The 26,413-nt window shown below is 38.3% G+C and overlaps 1 protein-coding gene across 3 annotated transcripts in view; it reads left to right on the top strand.

The window, feature by feature from the left end:
* The window catches only part of TRAIP (TRAF interacting protein), a 49,636-nt gene continuing 23,223 nt past the window's right edge, over positions 1-26,413 (top strand). For all 3 annotated transcript variants that reach the window (XR_012470922.1, XM_074197981.1, XM_074197982.1), the window contains exons 1-8: positions 1-146; positions 11,343-11,400; positions 12,388-12,471; positions 14,630-14,669; positions 15,571-15,698; positions 18,595-18,689; positions 24,662-24,775; positions 25,694-25,781. Coding sequence is in view for 2 of the 3 variants with exons in the window: in XM_074197981.1 (XP_074054082.1) it covers positions 49-146; positions 11,343-11,400; positions 12,388-12,471; positions 14,630-14,669; positions 15,571-15,698; positions 18,595-18,689; positions 24,662-24,775; positions 25,694-25,781 (705 nt within the window). In the remaining variant the exon portion in view is untranslated. The remainder of the gene's footprint in view (positions 147-11,342; positions 11,401-12,387; positions 12,472-14,629; positions 14,670-15,570; positions 15,699-18,594; positions 18,690-24,661; positions 24,776-25,693; positions 25,782-26,413) is intronic.

The following is a 26,413-nucleotide window of genomic DNA, read 5'->3' as shown; positions in this document are numbered from 1 at the left end:
CTCGGCTTCCCAGGCCCGCCCCGGGCCCTGCTGGCGCCGGCAGGCGGGATGCCGATCCGCGCGATCTGCACCATCTGCTCGGACTTCTTTGACCACTCTCGAGATGTGGCCGCCATCCACTGCGGGCACACCTTCCACCTGGACTGGTGAGTGCGGGCCGGGGGCGGGGCCGGTGAGGGGCGGGGCCTGGGGCAAGCCGAGGAATCGATTATCATTATTATTATTATCATTATCATTATTATTATTATCATTATTATTAAACATTAGTGGCCGAGCTGCCCGGGGCGGGGGAAGGGTCGGAGATGACGCCTAATGAAATGCAAATGAAGGACTCTTGGGTGGGGGAGGGGCCTCGGCTCGACCCTTGACCCCCACGCCCCGGACACGCCCTCCACCTGTCGGTGCAGGTGCAGCCCCAGCCCCGCTGCTGACAGCCGGCCCCCCTCCAGGGTACCCGAGAGCTCCGCGTGGATCTCTGGGGTCTTCTTAACCCCTGCCTCTGGCTTCGGGTCTGGGCCCCAGGAACGGGGGGGATGGTGCCCAGAACCCAGGCGTCCGCCGAAACAACCTTTCCAAAGGTTATTTGTTTTTGGTTTTTAAGAATAAAATGTAGATGTTCTCCGTCAGACTGTGAACTTCTTGAGAGCAGGCATCGTTTTTTTTTGCTTTTCTTTAGTAACGAATTCTTTGCCTTGACCCTAAATGACTACAATTTGGGGGTTTTCTTGGCAGAGATAATACAGAGGTTTGCCATTTCCTTCTGGGAAACTGAGGCAAACCACCCTTTGGAGTCACACTAGGATCTTTTGCCACCTGTCCCAGAGTCTATTTGAGTCAATCAGTACCTCAGTTTCCTCCTTTTTATGTGTCTTTTTAGAAGCCACATTTATACAACAGAGTGGAATATTCCCAATAAAACCTTCTTAGGCTTAATATTCCTAGTGAAGTCCTCTCAGGGTTAAGAAACATTAAGACAAGAACAGACTTTTATTCGTAGACTACTCCTAGAAAGGCCTTGCATTCTAAGTTAGCCACCTATCTTATGATCAAACTATTTCTACTAACTGGGAGAACAGGTAGACTATTCCGTTGGAAAAAACCTTGCATTCCAAAAAAAGCTCATAAGCCTCCTCTTGTTTGAGGATAAGTAATGAATAGGAGGAAAGGAGACTTTTCTTAGAAGACCTTGCATACTGGGGCATTATTTCATTTAGCTACCTAAATAAAACCATTCTAATTCTTCTCTTTGTTTCTGGGTAGATTTTTTTTTTTTTTACATAAAGACAGTAACTCTGAAAAGTTAACCAATTGGGTTGGACAAGAGGGGACTAGGGAGGGTGGATCGCAATAGACCATGTAATCTTGCTTGACTGTACCTTGGATTCAGTTTCTTGATCTTCACTGCTTTTGTGAGATTTGGAGTGTGCCCTTCTTTTGAGAAAAGCAAATAAAAACTTCTTTTTTTGCTCAGACCAGTCCATGAAGATTTTGTTCAGTGTATTTTTATCACATATATATGTACATATATATTAATATTTATGTATAAACATATATACACACACACATAAATGTGAAGTTTTAGTATCTTGGTCTGAAAAAGGAGTTTATTTTTTTTTTCCACAGCAGAGCTCTAAGTTGGCAGCTGGTACATTGAGTTTGTGTTTGGTTATGTGAAAAGTTAGAATAGGTTTGAATTAATGGATTAGGCAGCATACAGACTTAGGCTTTATTATTCTATTTAATAATGGAACCAGTTGCATTATTTATGTTGATGAGCCATATCAAACATCCAATCACAGCTTAATCATTACTAGTGAAGTCCCTGGTGGTCCATTTGTCTATCCTTGCTGCTCATAAGTAATGCTTCTGGTTTTTCCAATGTTTTTCCAATATGGGATGGATAGCAGGTAGCAAGAGCCTTTTTTTTAAGATTTGTACTTTTCATAATTTTCTAATATGTTTTTGTTTTATTTTGTTAAATATTTCCCAGTTAGGTGTAGACAATTTTTAATATTCATTTTTTCTTCATATTATGTATAAGTTATTAAGGAAAACAGAACCAAAGAATGGATTAAAAACAGAAGGGGAAAAACTATGTATACTTTTTGTTGTTGTTGTTTTTTGCAAGGCATTGGGGTTTAGTGGCTTGCCCAAGGCCACATGGCTAGGTAATTATTAAGTGTCTGAGGGCAGATTTGAACTCAGGTACTCCTGACTCCAGGACCGGTGCTCTATCCACTGCATCACCACCTAGCCACCCCAATACTTATTTAAAAAAAAAATACTTTATTTGTTTTTCCAACTACATGCAATGGTAGTTTTACTAGTCATTTTTTTTTTTTGCAAGGTTTTGAATTTTACAATTTTTCTCCCTCTCGCACCTCCCCCTCCTCCCTGCAACAGAAAGCCATGCTATTGATTCAATGGGTAATGAACATTGACATTCATTTTTTAAAATTTTTACTGCCTAATTCTCTCACCCTCTTATTCCTCATTCTTCCTTGAAAAGGCAAGCAATTTGATAATAATTATACATGTGAAGTCATGTAAAACATTTCCATATTAGCCATGTTCAGGTAGCAAGATTCTTAAGCAGTCTTTAAGAGGCGTATTGATCTGGGGCAACATCAGACCAAGTAGACCAAAAGCTTCCAAGAAAAGTTATCTGAGAAGACTTAAGAAAACATAGCCCAAAGCAGTGCAACCTATCTCTTTGTTTCCGAGAAGAAACAGTAATGCAACTAACTCTGGGGCATTGTCAAAACCAAGAAGGCTCTCTTAGGGTAACTGGAAACCAGAAAGTAGAGAAGTTGGTCCAAGAAAGGTAACTAGCCTGCATGGTTTTTTTTTTGTTTTTTTTTTTTTAGGTTTTTGCAAGGCAGACAGGGTTAAGTGGCTTGCCCAAGGCCACTCAGCTAGGTAATTATTAAGTATCTGAGACCAGATTTGAATCCAGGTACACCTGACTCTAGGGCTGGTGCTTTATCCACTACACCACCTGGCTGCCCCTAGCCTGCATGTTTTTCTCAGTTATAGGATAGAACTGAAATCCACCATTTTGTACACATGAACTTGTCATGTACACATGACTTTCAGGACTGTCATTAACTAAAGAAGAGAGAAATACAAATACTAACTTATCATTTTGCCTGTTTCAAGCCTTTCCCTTGAACAGATGTTTTCAAGAAGAACCTAGCTTGTCTCAGTTATGGCAACCCCCTGGATAGACTGTTCTATAATTTTTATTAGCTGTCTTTGTTAATATTATCCAAGTTATACTTCAGCTGAGAATTTTTTAGCTTATCTTATACATAATTATTTTCTTCACCCATAGTAATACTAATGTAAAGTTATAATAATAAAAAAATACCTAATTTAGACAGCAATCTGCGGTTTACAAAGTTTCCCACAATCACCCTATGGGACTATATAGAGAGAATATAAATATGTATTTTTTTTAAAATGTCTTTTGCAAATGAGGGAACTGTTATCCAAAGAGATTAAGTGATTTGTCTGTAACTACATGGCTGTCAAGTATCTGCATTGGGATTTGAATCTAGAATTCTCAAACTCCAAATCCAGTACTATTTTCACTATATATATATATATATATATATATATATAAGTTAATATATATATATATATATATATATATATTTCATTAAATTAAGTAAATAGGGTTTACATGTTGTTAATCAGTACTTTGCAATGGGGGGGGTGGTGATGGTACAGGAATTAAAATTTCTACTTAACCAAAGGTTAGTACCTTCTATATAACTGTAGATAGCTTGCAGAAAACTTTATCCATAGCTTTTGTTGAGCAAACATACCATACCCTGGGACACCAAGAAAAATTGGACTGTGGAAGAAATATGCCTGTGAAATTAAAACATTCATTTCATCAGCAAAACTATTTCTTTGAACTTTCCAGCTACTTAATATGAAGTGAGAATGACAACTCTGGTGTTTCTCACGTCTTTCTTCTGAACTGCAAAGTGTTCAGAGCAGACACTACCTCATTCGTTCTTACAGCTTTTTTGTATGGGAGGGAGATGACAAGTATAGTCTCCCCATTTCTCAGATTGTAGAAAGTAGGGAAACTAAAAAAGTAGAAAAGAAAAGATTGGTGGAACTTGGATCAGAGTCCAGGTCTCTGCTTGTCTGTTGGGGTACACCCTGACTCCATGTTCTTGACTGACTCAAATTATTAGTTTTGGCTAAGGTTAGGCTTTATTTTTATTGAAATTTTATTTTATTTTTCCAGTTACATGCAATGGTAGTTTTTCAGCATTCATCCATTTGCAAATTTCAGAGTTCCACATTTTTATATCACCCTCCTTTCCCTTCCCCCCTTTCCATGGCAATGAGCAGTCTGGTAAAAGTTGTACATGTACATTCGTGTTTAACATATTTACATATTAATCATGTTGTGAAAGAGAAATTAGAACTAAGGGGAAAGGAAAAAAGCATGAGAAGGGAAGGAAAAACATAAAGAAAGTTTTAAAAAAGTGAGCATAGTATGCATTCAGACTCTGTGGTTTTTTCCCCTCTGGATTTGGATGGCATTTCCCATAGCAGTTCTCTTAGGTATGTCCATGATCTCTGAACTGCTAGGAGGTGCTACATCTATCATAGTTAATCATCTCACAATGTTTTTAATGAGTCCAGTGTTCTCTTGGTTCTGTTCCCTTTACTCATTATCAGTTCATGTAATTCTGTACACTTTTCTAAAGTGACCCCTCCCCCATGGTTTCTTTTTTTATTTTCTTTTTTTTCCCCTAATTACAGGCAAAAACAAGTTTCAACATTCACTTCCCAAACCTAGAATTCCAAATTTCCTTCTTTTCAACCCACGCCCCCTCATTAAGAAAGCAAGTTACTCGGTATAGGTTAAAAATATAGAGTTAAGAAAAGCATTACTGTAATAATCATGTTGAAAAGTAAACATAACCCAATTGATAAATTATCAAGAGATATGAAAAGTTTTCTTTTTTTAATTTATTTTTATTAAAGATATTATTTGAGTTTTACAATTTCCCCCCAATCTTGCTTCCCTCCCCCCACCCCCACCCCCACAGAAAGCACTCTGTCAGTCTTTACTTTGTTTCCATGTTGTACCTTGATCCAAATTGGGTGTGATGAGAGAGAAGTATCCTTAAAGAAGAGAAGTCTAAGAGGTAACAAGATCAGACAATAAGATATCCGGTTTTTTCTAAATTAAAGGGAATAGTCCTTGCACTTTATTCAAACTCCACAGCTCCTTATCTGGATATAGTTGGCACTCTCCTTTGCAGACAGCCCAAAATTGCTCCCGATTGTTGCGCTGATGGAATGAGCAAGTCCATCAAGGTTGATCATCACCCCCATGTTGCTGTTAGGGTGTACAGTGTTTTTCTGGTTCTGCTCATCTCACTCAGCTTCAGTTCATGCAAATCCCTCCAGGCTTCCCTGAAATCCCATTCCTCCTGGTTTCTAATAGAACAATAGTGTTCCATGACATACATATACCACAGTTTGCTAAGCCATTCCCCAATTGAAGGACATTTACTTGATTTCCAATTCTTTGCCACCACAAACAAGGCTGCTATAAATATTTTTGTACAAGTAATGTTTTTACCCTTTTTCGTCATCTCTTCAGGGTATATATAGACCCAAGTAGTGGTATTGCTGGGTCAAAGGGTATGTACATTTTTGTTGCCCTTTGGGCAATGAAAAGTTTTCAAATGAGGTTATCAATGCATTCTATTTAAATATTTTTTTTAAATGTCCTAACATTAAAATGTCCTGACAGGAGAAATGTGGGTTGGAACAATTCTGAGGTACTATCTTATACCTATTGGATTGGTGGTTGGGGGGAATAGGATAGAGGGAAATACAATTAGCAAAAAGAGAAACTTCAAGAAAAATAAAGTGAAAAAAAAAGAAACGCTTCAGTCTACATATTCAAGTACCATCAGCTCTGTTTTGAGGATGGATACCATTCTTTATCATAAGTCCTTTAAAGTTCTCTTGGGTCATAACACTGCTGAGAAAGGTAGTTAGTTCTTTCATAGTTTATCATCCTGCAATATTGCTGTTTTTTGTATAAAGTATATTTCCCATTGCGTCTGGTCATGTAAGTTTTTTTACTGAGAGCATCCTGTTCCTCGTTTCCTATAAGAGAACATCATTTCATTTCAATCAGATACCACAATTTATTATATCATTTCCCAATTGCTGGGCGACCCCTCAATCTCCAGCTCCCCACAGCAGAAAAGAGCCACTATAAATATATTCATATTGGTTCTTCCTGTATTTCATTTCTTCTGGAATATAGACCCACCACTGACTCTGCTAGGCCAAAGGGTAGGCATGGTTTTATAGACCTTTGAGCATAGTTCCAAATTGCTCTACAGGATTATTAAATCATTTCACAACTCCTCCAACAGTGCATCAATGTCTCAATTTCCCTACATCCCTTCCAACATTTGTCATTTTTCTCCTATCCTATTAGCCAATCCAATAGGTATAAGATAGTACTTCATAATTGTTCCAACCCACATTTCTCCTGTCAGTAGTGTGTTAAGACATTTTAAAAAATGATTTAAATAGATTATATTGATAACCTCATTTGAAAACTTATCATATCTCTTGATAATTTATCAATTGGGGAATGACTCTTATCTTTTTAAATTTGACTCAGTTCTCTCTATGTTTGAGAAATGAGGTCTTTATCAGAAAAACTTGTTTCCATATTTTTTCCCATATTTGGTATTGCTAACTGTATTTCCCTCTATCCTATTCTCCCCAGCCACCATTTTTTCTATTCTCTTTCCTTTCCACCTAGTCCCTCCTCAAAAGTGTTTTTCATCTGACTACCCTCTCCCACTATCTTCCCTCCCTTCTATCACCTACCCTCTCCACCCACCCCCCTTTCTCCCATCCCTTTCCTCTCCCCTCATGATTTCTTACAGAATGTGCTACAGATAACACATTCATATCCCACAACTTGTTCAATTGATGGGCATCCCCTCAATTTCCAGTTCTTTGCCACTATAAAAAGACTTGCTATAAATATTTTTGAACTGTTTTTATGATTTCTTTGAGATAGAAACCTAGTATTGTTATTACTCCATCAAAGGGTATGATCAGTTTTATGGCTCTTTGGGTATACTTGCAAATTGCTCTCCAGAATGGTTGGATCTATTCAGTTTCACCAACCGTGCATTTATGTCCCACCTTTTTTGTCATCTTAGCCAATCTGATTGGGTGAGGTAGTTGTTTTAATATGCATTTCTCTAATCAATAATGATTTGGAGCATTTTTTCATATGACTATATATATCTTTAATTTCTTCATCTGAAAACTGCTTATTCATAACCTTTGACCATTTCTCAATTGGGGAATGACTTGAATTTTTTTTTTTACTTTAAATCTTATAAATTTGATTCAGTTCTCTATATATTTTAGAAATGAGTCCTTTGTCAGAAACACCTGCTATGAAAATTGTTTCCCATCTTTCTGTTTTCTTTTAAATCTCAGTTGCATTGCTTTTATTAGTGCAAAAACTTTTAAATTTAATATAGTCAAAATTATCCATTTTGCAACTTATATTCTCTTTCTCTTGTTTGCTCATAAGTTTTTCCCCACTCCATAGATCTGAGTATTTCTTGTTCTCTTAATTGATCTCTGAGATGGTCCTCTATATCTAAATCTAAGGTTAGTTGGGTACAGACTGAGCTGTTCTCCAGGGTTTGAAAGTGTAAGACTGTAGCACAGAGTTGTAGGCTTAGAACAGAACTGGAACCTTGTAATAGAATTTTGTACCAGGTGGCTTGATTGTTCCTCATTGTCTTCTAAGTGAAATCCCCTCTCCTTTACTTGTCTTCTTCAGCTCTTTACAACTTGATCCCAGCCAACCTCTTAAGCTTGATTCTAAAACTAGTTGCTTGTGGTGCAACAAACCAGAAAACACATTATTCCTCAAGTATCTTCTGCTGCCTCTGTGACTTAGCTTACATCGTTCTCTAGGCTTTGAATGTACCATATACTGGCAGGCTCAAAACATAATTCATCTAATTGATAAGCATTTATTAAATGACTCCTATAGGCATTAGACATGAAGTTGTAAAAGTGAGAAAGTTCCTGTCCTCAGCATCTACCTGAAGCATCCTCCTATCCTCAGGGGGCTCACATTCTACCAAGGGTTCAGGAAAAATCTCTTGAAAGAAGTAACATTTGAATTGAGCTTTGAAGGAATCCAGGGGTTCCAGGAGGCAGAGCATTCCAAATAAGGAGATGAACTTGTGCAGAGGGGGCAGAGGACCCTTGGAATATCTCAAGCAAGGTCAGTTTGACTGGTCTATAGAATGAGGGAGGAATAGGACAGTGCCAGCACAGCCTAGATAGTTGACTGAAGTCAGTCTCTGGATGACTTTAAATACCAAAGAAGAATTTATATTTTAATAAAGACAGTGGGAAACTGCTGAGGCTTTATGTCTGACACTCCTAAAACACACATCTGGCCATGTCACACTAAAGGAATAACCTGATCAGACATGACTACATGACTGGAATATTAGTTTGGCAATTGGTAAAGGATAGATTAAGATAGAGAAAAGACTAGATATTGAGAGACCAATTAGGATGGGGGGGGGGGGTGAGGGAATTGTCTTAGCAAGAAATGATGAGGTACTAGACTATATTACTTTTTTAAAAAATAGACATGAGGAAACAGATAGAGACTGAGTTATCTAGCAAAAATGAGAGATCTATAGAGAAAATAAAACCAAGATATGATTTGCAAGTGATTGGCGGTATGGAGGTGAAGAGTTTAAGATGACTTTAAGCTGTGAACCTCATTGCCTTGAGAGACAATGGTGCCCTCTGCAGAAATAGGAAATTTACGATGAAAGTGGGTTTAGGGGGCAAGTTATTGAATTTGTTTTATTCATGTTGAATTTAAAATACCTCCACCTCCAGGTGGAGATGCTAAACAAGCAGTTGGGGATGTGAATCTGAAGCTTAGAAGAAAGATGAGTGCTGAACCAAGACCTACCTTGGGAGTCATCTGCATGAAAATTATAGTTAAATTCTTGGGACCTGGTGAGACTACCTAAAGAGAAGAAGAAGAAAAAAATAAAGGAGAAGAGAAAGTCCAAGACATAGCCCTGAGTTGGAATACTCATGCAGAAAGAGCAGTAGAGGATGATACATAAAAAGAGACTGAGAAATATTATCATAATCAAGAAATATCATGACAACCCAGAAGAAAATATCCAGAAGGAGGGGTTGGTTAATAACTGTATCAGAGGTGAAGAAAAATGAGGACGGAGAAAAGGGCTTTGAACATAACAAAAAAAGGAATCATTAGTGACTTAACAAAGATCATTTTCTTTTGAGTGGTAGGGACAAAAGGCATATTGTAAGAATGTGAAAATAATAATAACAGAGATGACAAGTATTAGCATTTATATAGGGCTTTAAGGTTTGTAGAGTACTTTAAAAATGTCTTGTTTTATCCTCACAGCAATCCTGGAAGATAAGTGCTATTATTATCTCCATTTTACTGATGAAGGAAACTTAGGCAGAGATTAAACGACTTGTCCAGAATCATAGAACTACTCAGTGTCTGAGACAGAATTTGGTACTCCTGCATTTCCAACTCCTGCATTCTACCATTGTGCTACCTAACTACTTTAGCAAGTAGTGGGAGGTAAGAAAGTAGAAACAATGGAAGGATTGTAGTTTGAAGTTTAAGTGAAGGATGGGCGAGATCTGGACGTATTTGAAGGAAAAAACTATTGAATTTAGAGAGGCTGAAAATGAGAAGAGAGGCAGTGATCAAGGAAACATGCTGTCAGAGGAGAGAAGAAAGCACAAGTAGAGGAATTGGCAGTACCAAGAATTTTTTTTTTGATGGATGATTAAATCTTCACTTGTTGGAATCCTTCCTATTTTTCAAGACCTACCTTAAATACTATCTCTTCATGAAGTCTTCCCTAATTATTATCACCTTCCCTCAAACCAGAAGAAATCTCCTCCTGTTCAGTTCTATCTGTAACACTATGTTTTTCCCCTATGTGCTTATTATATTCTAATCAATATAATGGATTTTTATAATTATATCACAGGCAGCATGGTATAGTGATCGGAGCATTGAACTTGGTTAGAAAAGCTTTGAATCCTGCTTCAGACATCTATTTTTGTGTGATCATGGGCAAATTTGTGTAACCTTTCAGAGCCTTAGTTTTTTCCTTTGTAAAATGGGAGTGATGGTTGTTTTAGCTGCCTTGCAAACTATAACAGTTTTTTTAATATTTTATTTTTTTCCAATTACATATAAAAACAATTTTTAACTTTAATTTTTTACAATTTTAAATTCCAAATTCTTACCCATTCTCCTTCCCCCATCACTGAGAAGGCAAACAGTTTGATAAAGATTATATGCTTACAGTTATGCAAAATATATTTCCATATTAGTCATGTTGTTAAAGAAAACACAAGAAACAAGAAAAGGAAAAATTTTAAAAAAACAGTGTGATTTGATCTCTATACAGATTCTATTAGTTCTTTGTCTGGAGGTGAAAAGCATTTTTCATCATAGGTCCTTCAGAATCATCTTAGATTTTTGTAGTGATGGGAATAGCTAAATCATTCCAATTGATAATTGTACAATATTGCTGTTACTGTGTACAGTATTCTCCTGGTTCTGCTATTGCAAAACAAGTTGCTATTTTAATATTTTTGTATATATAGGTCCTTTTGGGTTTTTTTTTAATCTCTTTGGGATACAGAGTAATATTAATCAAAGGGAATGCACAGGTTTTTAGCCCCTTGAGCATAATTCAAAATTGACTTCCAGGAGCAGTCTACAACTCCACCAACAACCTTACAGACTTGTGAGAAGAGTGCTTTGCAAGCTTAAAGAACAAGAACTATACCAATGGAGGAGTCATCTGTAGACCTATTTTATCATTCATGTTTAACTGTTGGTACTATGTGGGCAGAAAAATCAAAATATTGTGAGAAAAACATCAGATTTGGAGTCAAGAGTACATCCTAGATGTACTATGTATTTTGTTCTATCTTAGTGTCCTTGAGTAAAATCTCTTACCCACTCTTGAGTCTTTTTTTCCTCATCTGTAAAGGGAAAGGATTTGACTAGATGACCCCTACAGTCCCTGCTGATTTAGGAATATAGGGGTTTATCTATCTATCCTGTCTTGAGACCTTTCAGTTTTATACTCAGTAAATGATCAGTCTGTATTTCACAGATTTCCCAAAGTGGTTAGTCCAGGTCTTTGAACTTTTTGCTAAGCACAATCTAAAAATGTCCATTTTACTGTTTCTCTCTTTTTCAGCCTCATTAAGTGGTTTGACACTGCTCCAAGTCGTACATGTCCACAATGTCGAATCCAGGTAAACTATTTCTAGAGATAATGTCACTGGTAGGAATATCTTGATGAAAGATGGTCTTTCCTTGTGAAGTGATTGAATGAGAAGAGCCCCTGGGGAAATGATGAGGCTTGTCCATAGCATAGCCATTTACTGCAACTCTGTTTGACATCCTTATCTTGTGTAAAGTTTGGATGGATCCCATCTCAACAAGATGGCAACATGGGGGTCTTCAAGCAGGTGCTGAATAGCCACTTGTGTTTGTTAAAAAGAAGTTTCCTTTTGGTTATGTGTCAAGCTAGATGGTTGCTGAAGCCCCTTATATCCCAAAATTTTGTATTTCTATTAAATTCCTTTATTCTTCAAAATCACTGAGTAGCCAATTTATTTTTCTATTATATCAGGGAATGCCATGTGAAAATTGATCTCCTTTTCCTGATTTCCCTATGGTCTAATACCTTTGACTGCTTTGTTTTCATGGAGTTAGCCATGGAACAGTGGGATTTTTTTTTTTTTTTTTTTTTTTTTTTTTTTTAGTGATAGTTGTTATTCAAGTGTCACACAAAATTGTTGCCACTTGGGTTTGTTGAGGGCATGTGGATCACTTGGAAGCTATTTTAGCTAGAGTGCCCCTGATGTTCTGAGAGAACCCTGACTAATTCCTTCTGGTAGAGAAGGAGTAAAGTACCATTTCTGGTGTAATCTGAATGTGGAAAGAGAAAGGGATTTGCTTCATAGCAGGCAAGCAGCAATTGGATCTTGATGCTTCATCCTTTCCATTTTCCCTTAATACCTGCTTTTTTTTTTTAAGGTTTTTGAAAGGCAAATGGGGTTAAGTGGCTTGCCCAAGGCCACACAGCTAGGTAATTATTAAGTGTCTGAGATTTAAACCCAGGTACTCCTGACTCTAGGGCCGGTGCTTTATCCACTGCACCACCTAGCCGCCCCAATACCTGCTTCTTAACCTATACATTGATGAATCTCTTTTCCCTATTTTATTTTCTCATTCAGGTTGGCAAAAGATCCATCATCAATAAGCTATTCTTTGACCTTTCTCAGGAAGAGGAAACAGGCTTGGATGCAGAGACCTTAAAGGTATGCAGAAACAAATAAAGATTCATGGTTTTGTCTGCAATTTTCTTTTCCTATTCTTTTTCATGGATTGAAATGTTCATGTTTAAAGTTTATTAAGTCAACAATTAATGATTTTTTTCAAACTTAAGGTATGCAGAACCATTATGTAGGGTAAATGTTCTTCAACTTCATTATTCAACAGAACTGCCATGCCATTTTTGTGTTTTCCCATGAAGAAAGGTCAGGGTTTCCATATTTTTGGAAAAGACAGAGCATTAATAATAACTGTACTCTTGCCATTGAAGACTGAAGCAAAGGAAAGTTACAAATAAATGATATGTTTAGGGAGAAAGCTACAGAAGCAAGGTGATTGTGAGATTTAGAACTGTGAAGACCCTTCAAGCAAGCTCTTTTATAAATAAGAAAAAGGAGGCTACATATTAAGTGGCAAAGTTGAGATTTGAACCCAGCATCCCCTTTATCTCTTCAGTTTATTCCTCACTTCATTCTTATTGTTTTGTTGTGAGAGCCAGTGTGACACAATAGAAAGAATACTTGATTTAGAGTTCTGCTCTCATCTTCAGTTACCATGAAATTTCTGCAATTCTCAGCTTAAAAACACTAATGTGGTAACCCCATCCCTCAGACATTTAATCCTGCAATGATGTTTAACACTGAAAGTCACACTGCTGTATCAGTAAGCCTTTGTTCTTGTAGATTTCTTAACCAGGAAGCTCAAAGCCCTTCCTGAATGGTCTTTCAGTTTGCTTGAGAACCGACTTAATTCTGCCAGCCTCATTTTGTAGCTAGGGGAAACTCGAGCACAGAATATACTGTAGAAATAATTGAGGTCCTTTATTTTTGAAGTCCCCAGTGACTTGGCTTTTGGCTTTAGGGTACCCTGTAGTCTTTCATATCTGACTCACACAGCTGAGGAACTCAATTTGGATACTTTCTGTTACCTTTCTGGACATGAGCTGGTTAGAATCATAAGGCTCCCTAAATAAAGTTTTGACAAGTAATTGCTGGGTTTTAAGGGTTAATTTTGCTAGGCATTGAATTATTCCACCTTTCTGCTGGTAGCTTAGTGACACATTTGCTTCCTTTGAGCCTTGAGTTAGCTGGAGTTCAAATAATAGGACTCTTGTACCCTCTTCTGCTTCAAACCAGTGTACTCAGCCATTGCCATCACTTTCATTGTCATGGCAACAGCTCTGATTTTAAATGGTATAGCCCCTATAATGACGGCAACAATGACATCTCCTAATACTTTCCTGTTTAAAAATATAAATTGAGGGTGGGGGGGTGTTATCTTTGGGGCTAAAAGAACATTTTAAGTTAGTGCTTAGTAAAAACTTGTATCAAAGTATGAAAAGAATTAGAGTGACCTTGGTTTTTTGTCTGATTCATTTGGCTGGTATTTTTTCCCTAGTTACTTGCTACAGAGTATCCTTAATTCTTCAAATATCCACTAGCCAGATTCACACTTATCTGTCTAGTGAATATTTGGAGGACTGAAGCTAATCAGAAAGTTCCAGGTAGATTCCAGGAAGCCTGCAGGGCTCTTCATTCATCTTTGGGTTAGAGAATTCAAGATAGACTTAAAGCAGGATGTAAGCTAGTTTGTCTCTTTTTGAATACATATTCTGAACTTTAGTTTTCAGCATCTTCTGCTATAATCCCCCTCTAATACCTCCTTATGATGTGGAAATTACCCTAGATTTGCTAGAAGTTTTGACAGAACCTTGCCAAAGTGTAAGGGCTTCAGGTATGGACCAGGCAGTGAATTATTATCTAAGAACCAGCTTTTCTAGCTTTATAGAGATGTTTTGACAGTTTTGCTGCAGCATGATGAATTTTTTTTAGGTACAGCAAATAATGAAGATGGTCTTTCCTCAGACATGGAGGTTTTATATATAGTCTGCATCAGAAAAGAGTATTCACACTAATGAAATCTTTTTAGGTATTAAAATAAATTTTTGTATGGGAACAGTGTTCTGGGGACTAGAGTTAGAATACATCCTTGTATCATCATTGGAGACTTAGCTGTATATCCCTTATATTCCCAATACCAAATAGGAAATCCCTCATAAATTTAGATAGTACTTTTTAATTAGAAGTAGTATGGAGAGTATTTATAATACCTCTTGGACCTCTGACCATGTTTGTTTCCTTGCAGAATGAGCTGGATAAGACTAGAGCTCAGCTATCCTTGAAAGGTGAGTTATAGAAAGATATGCCCACTCCCTTCAGACAGCTGAGAAATGTCCCAAAGAAGCACACAAACTCTGCTTGGAGGTAGAAGGGAGTTCCAAGTGAGTTTTCATCTAGGAAATGATACCAAGCTGGTCCTCTCTTCATGTGACTGAGTGTAATCAGGCTGCTCAGCTCTTAAAATGGAGACAAAGGGCATGACTGAGACTATCACAAGTGGTCTTGTGCCACTTTTCTTTCTGCCACTGAATTGTTGCCCCCTGGTCATTAACTGACTTGTACAGAATGGAGCAGAATGTGAAGGAGAGGTTTCAGGCTGGGTTGTGCTAGTCTCATGTGGTTGTGAAAAGTGGGAGGTCCCTGGAACCTGAAACAAAGCCCTGGGGATTCTGGAAGATGGAATCGGGGGCAGCTTATCTACAGAATATGAGTCACGAAGAACAGAATGACTTTTGTCATTCAGCCTGAGTGCCAAGGTCCCTGGTCTAGAACATGCCAAAGAAGAGGTAGCTTGAAGAGGGAGGAGAGCTAACCTGTTTACTAGTTTGGAAAGAATTTGGAACTTTCCCCTAGTTTCTGATGTGGCTAATGGTGCTTAGTAGAGGGAACTGCACTTCTCATTTGAAGTGGCCTATCGAATGGAATCCAGTGCTCCTAGCCTTTCTGGAGCAAATAAGAGCCTCTCCTAGGAAAATCAGTAGAGCACATACTCTCACTGGCTTTTTTAGTTTGTTCCCCACCTTCATCTCCTCACCCCCATATATATACATGCACATGCACGTGTGCACGTGCGCACACACACAACACACACACACATACTCTCCCATTTTTCAGTTGGTTGAAGGGTACATGCAAGACACTAAGGTTAGGGAGCTGGATTGTGCTGATTTGAGTGTCTCCTTGCAGTAAAAGAGAAGAAAGATTGCCAGTCCATTATAGATTCTTTGCGAGAAGTACTAGATGTGCGCAACGTCACCATAGAGTCACTCCAAAAGGCCCTGGGCGAGTCAGAAATGCTGTGTTCAACCTTCAAGGTAAGAAAGTCCTTTGGGGATCCGTGTACTTCACATTTCTCGTTCTCATTTCTCTACAGAGAGTAATTCTTTGTGTCACTGACAATACTTTATATTGGTAAAGGACTTGAGACTAGCAGTTTCCCATTCTTCAGGTTCTGTTCTGTGTGTCTCTACTTTGGTTTTTCTAGGTATTAATTGTAGACAAATTCCCTGCTCCTTGTTAAGACACTGATTTTAAAAAAAAAATTGATAATTGAATTTCAATATAATTAATTTTCTTTATAATCCTGTACATTTCATTTTATGCATTTAAAAATATTATTCTGAGAAGTCCCATAAGCTTCACTATACTACTACCCAAGGAGTCCATGACACAAAAGGTTAAGAACTCCTCCTCTAGGACTTCATGCTTTGAGCAGTCTACCTTGTTAAATGGATAAACCCAAGTTTTCAAATAACTAAGAGTGCAACCTAGTTCTAGCCCTGGAGGACCTGGATAGACCCATGAAGGCAGCTCTGGCAGCTAAGTTTACATATTGACTTTGAAAAGTGTGAAACAGCTCAGAAAAGCCTTTCTGGTGTCTTCCAGCCATAGGCACTGGTAAGACAAAAACTAATAGGCCAGGATGAGCTAAGCCCTTTATGCCTGAGATAGGCCCAGGCCAACTTTGAGAAGGCAGCTGATGAGACAGACCTCAGGAAGCCTCCCATTAGTGCTTTAGCCTTCGGCCAAGCTGCTCTCTGGAGCCAGATCAAACAGCATCCCAGGGAAGAGCAGGGAACTTTGAAGTTGAATATGCTCAACTGACCGGGAAGATCAAAGCAAGCGGCCCCCAAACCCAAATGAATATTGTATCAGCAAGGGCCTGTTGGCCTCTTTCCCTCTGGCCCCCCTACTCTCCCTAAGGAGGAATGAGGCTATTGATCTGAACTGGAGATTGATATTCTAGCTGCAAAAGAAGCAGTAACCCCATGTGATATGCTGTTTGAAAGGCAGCTGTCGTTCTGTAGGAGGTCAGACTGCAGTGTTTTTGTTATTTCTTCAGTTCTGTTTTAGGGAACTGGTTGAAGAAAGGAAGCAAGGGAAGAAAAATTTAGGAGCTAGATCTGACATCGATTAGTGTGGAGCATGGGGATGAGTGAATATTCTGAAAGGGAGGAATCTGTACATTACATTTCTAGAAATTCCTTAGATGAAGGTCAGTATATTGGAAACCAACACACTGATATGAGGGAGGTTGAATACAGAGCTATTTCCTAAGTTTGAGCAAGAGACAAACCAAAATAATAAAGCACAAATCAATGGTCTATGACAGAGGCCCCTTACCATCATCATTGTCTTTCAGGACAAAGTTCTCCTCTCATGTTTCATCATGGTGCAGAGGTGATCCTAGATTCTCGAGTGCTATATTGGAGGAAAGTACAAGTTCTGGTGCTCAAAGGGCTTAAACACTCCATAAATAGGACTATCCAGTCTCATTCAATTTTTACAGTGGAAGAAAAGGGGATAGAGAGTATAAAGAATCACAGAGGTCTCAATGATTTATAAACATTAACTTTGTTGTTTTGGTATTCTAAATGTGAGGTCCTTGTCCAGTGAGTGACCTAGTCAACATAATTCTGGACGAAACAAATTATATCAGTGTTGACATTATTTCAATAAATAAAACAAGAAGACAAAGGAAGTTATAGTTAAATGAAAGAGTTGATCACAGGTTTTTCTTAGAAACAAATAAAAGATTTGATTTGGTGTCATTATGTATACAAAGGTAATGAGAAGCATTATCATTTCATGTGACTTTTGCTAATTGCTGCCTGTTTGCTAACATTGTATAAGACAAAAAAATAAGGAAATTCTCTTTGAAATTGAAGAACTCAAAAAAGTTCTTCTAAATTAAATCAATATGTAATGTAATTCTCCAGATGCTTAGTTTGTTCCTATGTTACTATCATATCCATAACCTTTAGATGCATTTATTTTTTAATTTCTTTTTTTATTATGAGAAGTGACATTTCAATGTACAGTGAACAAAAAAGGATCACATGTGAAGTGAGCATTAAATTTAATGTGATAATTATGAAATTGCCTTTCTTGACTTTTTGAACTTCTTTCTTGCTTCTCCTCTGTGTATTTTTTAGTTTTTTGCTGATGCTTTTTTCCTTCACTTGTTTTCTTCAAAACTCAAGTACCATCTTCATAATGAAGCTTTTCCTGCTTCTCCCAGCTGCTAGAGCAGTTCCCTCCAAAAATCATCTTGTATTTATATTGATATTGATATTGATATTGATATCATTATATATATATTTGATATATATTGGAGATAGAAGGGAGTTCCAAGTGAATTTTCATCTAGGAAATGATACCAAGCCGGTTCTCTCTTCATGTGACTGAGTGTAGTTCAGGCTGCTCAGTTCTTAAAATGGAGACAAAGGGCATGACTGAGACTATCACAAGTGGTCCTGTGCCACTTTTTGATATCAATTTATTTATATATATATATATATATATCTTATATATCTTATATTTATATTTCATTTGATGTATTCTCAACACCTTGCATAGAGCCTGGCACATAGTAGAGGCTTTATAAATGCTTATTGAATTTCTTACACTTTGTTGCTGATCCTGCCAATCTGTAGGTTTGATCATCTGTACTTGATTCATAATTTGTTATCTTACCTGTAAAATCATCTAGGGAGAGGGTGATGATGGTCTCCTTTTCAGGTAGGAAAAACAGATACTAGGTTACTTGACCCATTGTCATTCAGCAAGTCAAGTGCAGAGTCAGAATCAGTGTTGAACTTGAAGTGACTGGCTGCTTGGTGCATTCCTTCTGTTGAGGAGCAGGAAGAAACCCATCATGGGAGTGGGAATTTTCAGGTCTCTTAAGCATCAATTTCTTTTTCTTCCCAGAAACAGATTAAGTATTTGGAACAACAGCAAGATGAGACCAGGAATATGAAAGAGGAGGCCTGCCGCCTGAGGAACAAAATGAAGTCCATGGAACGGTGAGCTTGGGGCCAAGGACTAAGCCAGTGTCACAGTTGCACTTGATTTAACAAGACACTTACAGTGCACAGTCTTTTCTTTCCAATTCTTCTTCCTTTCTTCACCTGTGAGGAAGAAGGCTAGGAAATGTATCCTGCAAAAGCTTTCGCTTTTATAGTTCTCAGGAATGGCAAGGGAGCTGGTTCACAGTTTTCTTTTTGGTTCTATTTTTCATAGCTCTGAGAAGGGGTGAACGGAAAATTAGTCCTGCTTAGTGTGAGTATTAAAGACTTCATTGCGGGGGACTCTTTTACCTTTCAAGGCCAGTGAGATGCTCCAATATACAGATTTAATTCTACAGTTCATATTGACCCAGCATTTATTATGTCCTGAACACTGTGCTAGCAACTGAGCCACAAAGTTTAGATAAGATGCAGTCAAATGCATTTCTAGAATTTACAGAGTGGCAGGGAAATATATAACCTATATACAAATAATTGTGATACAAAATAATGTATGATGAGTACTTCGGATGAACATATAAAATATGAGGTTGGGGGCAAGGTCATTACTTCTGTGAGGGGGTGACGAACATCACATTAAGCTAAGTTTTAAAGGATGGGTGGGGAGAGAGAAGCATTTCAGGCTTTAGGATTGATATGCATAAAGAGCAAGAAAAATAAGTGGTCTATTTGAGAGAACACACTGAAAAATATAAGATGTGACTGGAAAAGTTTGGGTTTCACATATTAGCCTTAAGTGCAATGTAAAGAGTTTATATTTTGTTTGGGCAGCAGGAAGCCAGTGAGTGGCTTGGCCAGAAAAGTAACATGTCAGGTCTCTGGAGAAGGAAAATTAGTTTTGCAGCAATGTGAAAGAAGGATTGGAAGGAGGAAGACAATAGAAGAAAGAAGACACCCTTAGTTCATCTCAAAAATTTAGATTCATAGCATTTTGTGGTCCTGAGTTAGGAAGATTGCTGTGGGAATAGTGAGTAGGAGATGGATAAGAGGGAATAGTATAAAAATAAAATCAGCAAAACAAGATTTCCTTTTTTTTCTTTTTTTCTTTTTTTTTAGGTTTTTGCAAGGCAAATGGGGTTAAGTGGCTTGCCCAAGGCCACACAGCTAGGTAATTATTAAGTGTCTGAGACCGGATTTGAACCCAGGTACTCCTGACTCCAGGGCCGGTGCTTTATCCACTGCACCACCTAGCTTCCCCAAAACAAGATTTCTTTACCTGGGATCTATGAACTTGTAGATATCTTTGTTTTTTAAACATGTTTCTGGTAAGCAACAGATTGAAGAGTTTTGTTTTCTTATTCCTTCTGTCACTCTTATTTTGTTTTATTAGATTGCTTAATCCATTCTTATTTAAAGTTATGTTAGGTTTATGTTTTCCTCTGTCTTAAAAATGAGGCTTTATTTTTTCTTTTCTTTCAAATTATGGTTTTCCCCTCTCTTCTGCTATAAATACAACATTATATACTTTCAGTGATTTTTTTTTTAAGACAATCCTGTTCTCACTGGCTCCCTTCCCCACTCCCCCTCAAATCTCCTCTGTTTGTTACTCATTTTTCCTTTAGGATTTTGTATATTTATTCCTTTTATCTAGTTGCATATTTCTTCCCCCTTTTTTCCTCAGTCAAGTAGATTTTCCCTTTCTCCTCCCCTTCAGCTAATATCCTGTTCATTAATTTTTAAATTTCATCTTTTGAGTCCTTTCCAAAAAGAATTTCTCTCACTTTCTTCATTATCTACCTCAGCTTTCTGTTTACTTTAGATCCTCAATTTTCTCTGATTCCTGACCCCTTTAATCATCTAATCCTTTTCTTTTCTCAGTATTCTTTATACTATCAAAGCTTCTAAAGTATTCATTCTAGCTTCTCTACTGCCTTGTAGTATTTACCCCCTGGAATTCCTTTTTCCATGGTGCCTTTCAGAGAAATGCCAATTATTGCAGATGTTATAGAGGACACATTGCCCCATGATAGGGCTCTTTTCACATGCCCCATCTCCACCCCACTGACTTTTCCTTCTCATTGACCTTTTTTTTTTATTTTTCATGATAGGAAGTCTCCCTGGATCCATGATCTGCCACTCCTCTAGGTTATCAGTTGCCTTCTAGGGGTTCTATCTTCCCTCATGCCAGGACAAGTAGACTTTTCAGTCACCAGACATCCCAGACTGATCCAGTGTGAGGTCCTCGTTTCCTTTCATTTCCCACACAACTTTTATCAGTGAAACCCTCTCCCACCTCCTTCTTTTTCCCTCTTTTCAATTCCCCCATTTCTTCCCCCATTCAATTCTCACCCATTTCTAATTAGGCTCTTCTCTTTCTGAAGCCAGAGGTCATATACCCCTCATTGCTTACCCTTGATCTGACGCTGGCTCATCACTCAAATCTATCCCCCCATTCCTCTTCCCCTCTTTTCATTTATCCTCCCATGTTGTAATGTAGTCCCACAAAAGAAGCATTCACCTTTAGGCTAAGTTTCACTAGATTCTGTCCACCTCTTCACTGCTCTCTCTACCGGATTTCTACCTTCACCTCTGTGTCCTAGTATACCTTTAAGAAAGATATCTCTTAAAGATTTTTGTTGCTGTTGCTGTCTGTGTTTATTCATTCCTGTATTTTTGTGGTTTGGGATGTTTAAGAAGAAAATTGGCTGAAGTTCTGGTTTTCCTTCTAAAAATTTTTTTCAAATTCTTCTTTATGATTGAATATCTATCTTTTGTTCTATGTTTAAGCTCAGATTTGCAGGATAGATACTTTGGCTGCATACTGATCTCCCATGGTATTTGGAACACATTATTCTGTTTCCTTCCCCTTTTTCTAGTGGGTACAGAAGTCTTATGTTATTCAAATGCCCTTTCCTTTGAATTTGAAGGTCTTTCTACTGATGGCTTACAGAACTTGTTTCTGTATTCTGTTGTTAACCACTATGTGTCTTAGAATTTGCAGCCTTGGGTTTTTTGTTTTTATTTCTGGAGTCAAACTGAATTTTTTCAATTAGAATTTCAATTTTCTGTGAAGTTCTGGGCTTTTCTTTTCTGTTATTCCCTTCATTGTAATGTTGAAGTTTTTTGTCTTGTAATATTCTTCTGAGAGACCTGTGATCCTGGGTGATGAGATCCATATGTTTTGTGAATGTATTTTCTTTTAATGTTTTAGGATTTTGTTTCTCTTTCTAGGTTATTCTTTACTTCTATATGTTTACATTTCCAATCTGTTGTTCTCTTTTTGCTCTTTGGTGAGGCTTTCTAATGCAGATTCATATTTTCTGTTCTGTTCATTGTTTTTGAAGGACATAAATTCTGCTTTTTTGATTCTCATTCTCTTTTAAAATGCTCAGGAACAATCTGTTATGCTTTCATGTTCTCAAATCTTATAGGGTCCCTGTGTCTTATCAAGTATTGGATCATTTCCCTTTATTTTGCAGTATTTATTCAGATGCCTGAACTTGTTTACTAGATCTAATAGCCATATCTCCTTCTGTTCCTGTTTTTCCTGTTGATTTATCTGTTTATGTTCAAGGTTTTGAGATTTTTTTTTCTTTCCTGAAATTTCTGACACTTTCAGTCTCCACCCCCTCCCCTTCTTTTCCTTATCACTCACTTCCTGACTCCCTCCCCTCTGATAGTGGTTTCCTTGGGGACTGGATCTCAAAATGTCTTAGCCTTCTCTCACTCTGGGCGATTCAGGTTTCACCAGCCTAGACCTCTGTCACAACTGTTCTGACTTTTAGGTAGTCAGAACAGATCCTAGCTGGATATTGTGCTCTTCCCTCAGGCTTGGTAGAAAGCTGCATCACTCCCTATGACTCCTGCCCTGGTGACCTGTCCTAGTCTCAAGCACTTGTAGTTCAGCGCTTTAAAGCACTGGCCCTTCTTTGCTTTTAAAGGGTAGTGGTCAAGCTGACTTTCCAGTCCAAGCAAACTTATACAGCCTAGAGCCATGACCTCAGTAACACTGGAAAGAGGGAGGGAGAACTGGAATGGAGGGGTGAGTTTTGAAAAGCTTGCTAATGTCCCATCACATGGGAGGTAGCAGAGTGGTACTGGCTGGGGTGAGCTCAGAGTCAACGAGCAGCAGTTCCTGGGCTTTGGTTTTTGGTTTTGTTTTTAACCTTCCCTTGAATTCTGGGTGTCTTAGTCCATTGAAGCAGCTAAAGTTGCTTTATTCTTTAAGTATAATTTCTGTTTTGGAGAGCTTTGTGAGATCATGAGTATCAGAGAAATTGTCTGGTCTGCCATGACCCAGAAGTCTCCAGGAACTTTTTTGGGGGGAGGGTGGGTGGGGGGCCTTGCTATCAGTCTTAGGTGATTTGCCCAGAATCCCATAGCTAGTAAGTGTCTGAGGTTGGATTTCAACTCAACATCCTTCTGACTCCAGGATCAGTGTTCTATCTATTGTGCCCCTAGCTGCCCCTTCATGAACTTGTTTTTAAAATATTTTTGATAACTGTATTTCACTATAATTGGTTTTCTTTGTAGTCCTATTCATTTTCATTAATTTTAAAACATTTTAAATAGGAATCCATAGGCTTCAGAAGACTGCCGTATTGGTCAGGTATATGGGAAAACTGTTAAGAACCTCATAATAGAACTTACTAATTATATATGAAATATGGAGAAGAAGAAAGTACCAAAGATAAGCTGAGATTTTTCAATATGACAGACTTGGATGAATGATGATGTCCCTGAGAGGTATGAAATGAATTTAGGAGGAATAATAAAGTCAGTTTTGGACATTTGAGTTTGAGGTGTTGGGAGGATATCAGTGTCTTTTAGGCAGTTGGAGATGAGAGTCTGAAGCTTAAGAGAAAGGTCAGAGCTGGAGGGAGAGATTTGAGTTCATCTACATTGGAGGTGCTAACCTAAACTATGGGAATAAATGAAATTGCATTGGGAAACAGTATAGCTTCAGAAGAGTAGACCAAGGAAAAAACCTTTAAATCTTTGGAAGAGGGCCGTAAAGTAAGCCAAGTGAGAGATTTGAGAAAAGCCTCTGTAGGGGGGAACCTAGTACAGTATGAGATCTGTGAAGCCCAAGAGTATCCATGGGGTAAAGTGGCCAGTAGCGTTTAACAGACTTCTTTGGAATCATGGGCTTTAAAATAACAATGGATATAGTGGTTGTGATTAGGAAGTTATTAGTGACCTTTTGAGAGGAGTTTCAGTCAAGTAGTGAAAACCTGGATGGCAAGGCAGTGAGAGAGTAAATAATATTGAAAAAAGTAATATTAGCCAGGAAAGGATGAAAGTTGGAGAGGAGCTAGAAGGGTCAAGGGAATGTTACTTTTTTTAGAACTGGAAAAATTTGAGTATGCTTCTAGGTAGATGGAGAAATAAAGATGGAAGATATACAGGAGAGAAGGAGTGAGCATTTAAGTGGAATTGGGATCAAGGGATTGGCTTTAATAAGGAATTGGATGCTTCCACTGAGACTGGCAAAAAGGAGAGACAATTTACTATGCTAGAAAGTTTTACAATTGAGAATAGAGAAATTGAGTAAGCTTCTATCATAGCCTATATTCTCTCAGATTGGGAGAATAGGAGAGAACAGGAAGTCATCGAGGGTGAAGAGCAAGTTTAGTGAAAAAAAAAGGAATGAGTACAAAGGATGATCTTGCTTATTCCTCCATTGGTTTGTACTGCTCTTTATTTTTCAATTTAGCAAGGTCTTAGATGTGTTTTTCTGGTATCACTGTCCTTCAAACTACCCTCTCTGAGGTGTTGCCTTCTTTGTTGACCCTTCTTGCCTAGCAGCATCCCTGTGAAGCAGAGAAGAGCAGCTTTCCTCATCTCTTCTGTAGGTATCCATTGGCAATGTTGCCTGCAAACACTTCCTTTTCTCCTCACCCAGCAGCCCTGATACATTGCTATAGCAACAGCATTGAGAGGAAACAGAACTGCTAGGATGCTTCTGCCTGGATCCTTTAGATTTTACAAACCATGTGCTTGGTTTGGTTTTTTTTATTTTTTTTCAGGCTTGAGATTCTGCTCCAGAGCCAGCGCCCAGAGGTGGAACAAATGATCCGAGACATGGGAGCAGGCCAGTCAGCCATGGAACAGCTGGCTGTATACTGTGTATCACTGAAGAAGTAAGTATTCCAAAACACACTCTGGATTTTTTTTTTTTTTTTTTAGGTTTTTGCAAGGCAAATGGGGTTAAGTGGCTTACCCAAGGCCACACAGCTAGGTAATTATTAAGTGTCTAAGACTGGATTTGAACCCAGGTACTCCTGACTCCAGGGCTGTTGCTTTATCCACTACGCCACCTAGCTGCTCCCACACTCTGGACTTTTCTTGCACATCATCACTTGTCTCCATCAGGAGATTAATCCCTGCATCCGATCCTATAGGAGTCTCTATTTGATTCTACAGGAGTCTATTTGACTCTTATTCTCCCTCTCTGCTGCTTGTACTTTGAAAGGGAGATCTGAGTGCTCAAGGTCCTCTTTATGTTAAGAAAAAGCCCCTTATACCCTCAGACCACGTCCATTTTTCTCACTACAGAGATAGGAGGGTCTGCCTAAAATTCCAAACCTTAGCTCTCTGCTGCCCTTTATTAGGGCCTGCAAGGGTGGAGGTCAGCTGTGAGCTGATAGGACCAATTAATTGTTGTCATCCAGACACAGCGGAGTAGGAAGGGTGGAACCAGGGGCTCATGTGCGTTCTCTAGAGAACTGCTGAGCCCTGTCTGTTCCATGCTGCTTGGTTTCACAGCAACCCCAGTCATGTATGTCATACCCATGAAGTAATTAGGACAGGTAACAAATGGTATGTCCTTTGCAGGGAGAGTAACTGAGGTATAGGCTTAAATGATATGCTCATAGATCCTCACTGCCATCCTCTTGTTCTTTTCTCTGCTTATCAGTAATGCTTCATTGTTTTGCTAACATAACACTTTGGGCTCAGTACTAATAAATATTAATAAACAGGTTGGATAATTGAATACCCTTTGATGCTAAAGGAACTTTGTTCAAATATTCTAATACTTCTGTGTGATACCTTTGCAGAGAATATGAAAATCTCAAAGAGGCCCGGAAGGCTTCAGGTGAATTGGCAGACAGGCTAAGGAAGGATTTGCTTTCTTCTAATAATAAGGTAATGTGAAGGGGAAGGAGAGCAAAGAAAAGGGTGAGAGGCATAGCTGTGAGGGGGAGGAGGAGATGAAAGGCATATTCCTCAGTCTAGGTCATCTAGGCAAGGCTTTTATTTTAGGCTTCCTATACTCTTCTATGGGTTTGTAAGCTCAGCTAGTATCTTATGGCTACAGTGGAGACTCAGAAAGAAAATGTGGTCATATTTCCTGCCCTGGTCTGCATATCAGTAGTTTCTTTGACCAGGATCACATAGCCTATAGCAGAACAATCCTTTTATTCTTCCCTAATTGATTCTGTATGGGTAGCTAGGTGGTCCAGTATGAAAAGCATTGGACTTGGAATTAAAAAGATTCTTCTTCCTTAGTTCAAATCTGGTCTCAAACATTTACTGACTCTGTCACCTGAGCAAGTCACTTCATGCTGCCTCAGTTTTCTCATCTGTAAGGCCAGCTGGAGAGGGAAATGGTGAACCACTTCAGTATCTCTGCCAAGAAAACATCAAATGGTGCCGCAAAGAGTCAAACTGAAACAACTGAACAACAGCAAAATTCTCTTGAGATATATTCTATGTATCCTTATAGATTTACTTGTTATCTTTCCCATTAGCTTTTTTTTCCCTGGTTTTTGCAAGGC

Source organism: Macrotis lagotis, chromosome 8 (genome assembly GCF_037893015.1).
Source record: "Macrotis lagotis isolate mMagLag1 chromosome 8, bilby.v1.9.chrom.fasta, whole genome shotgun sequence".
NCBI classification, from domain to species: Eukaryota; Metazoa; Chordata; class Mammalia; order Peramelemorphia; family Peramelidae; genus Macrotis; species Macrotis lagotis.
This window is presented reverse-complemented; position numbering and strand designations above follow the sequence as displayed.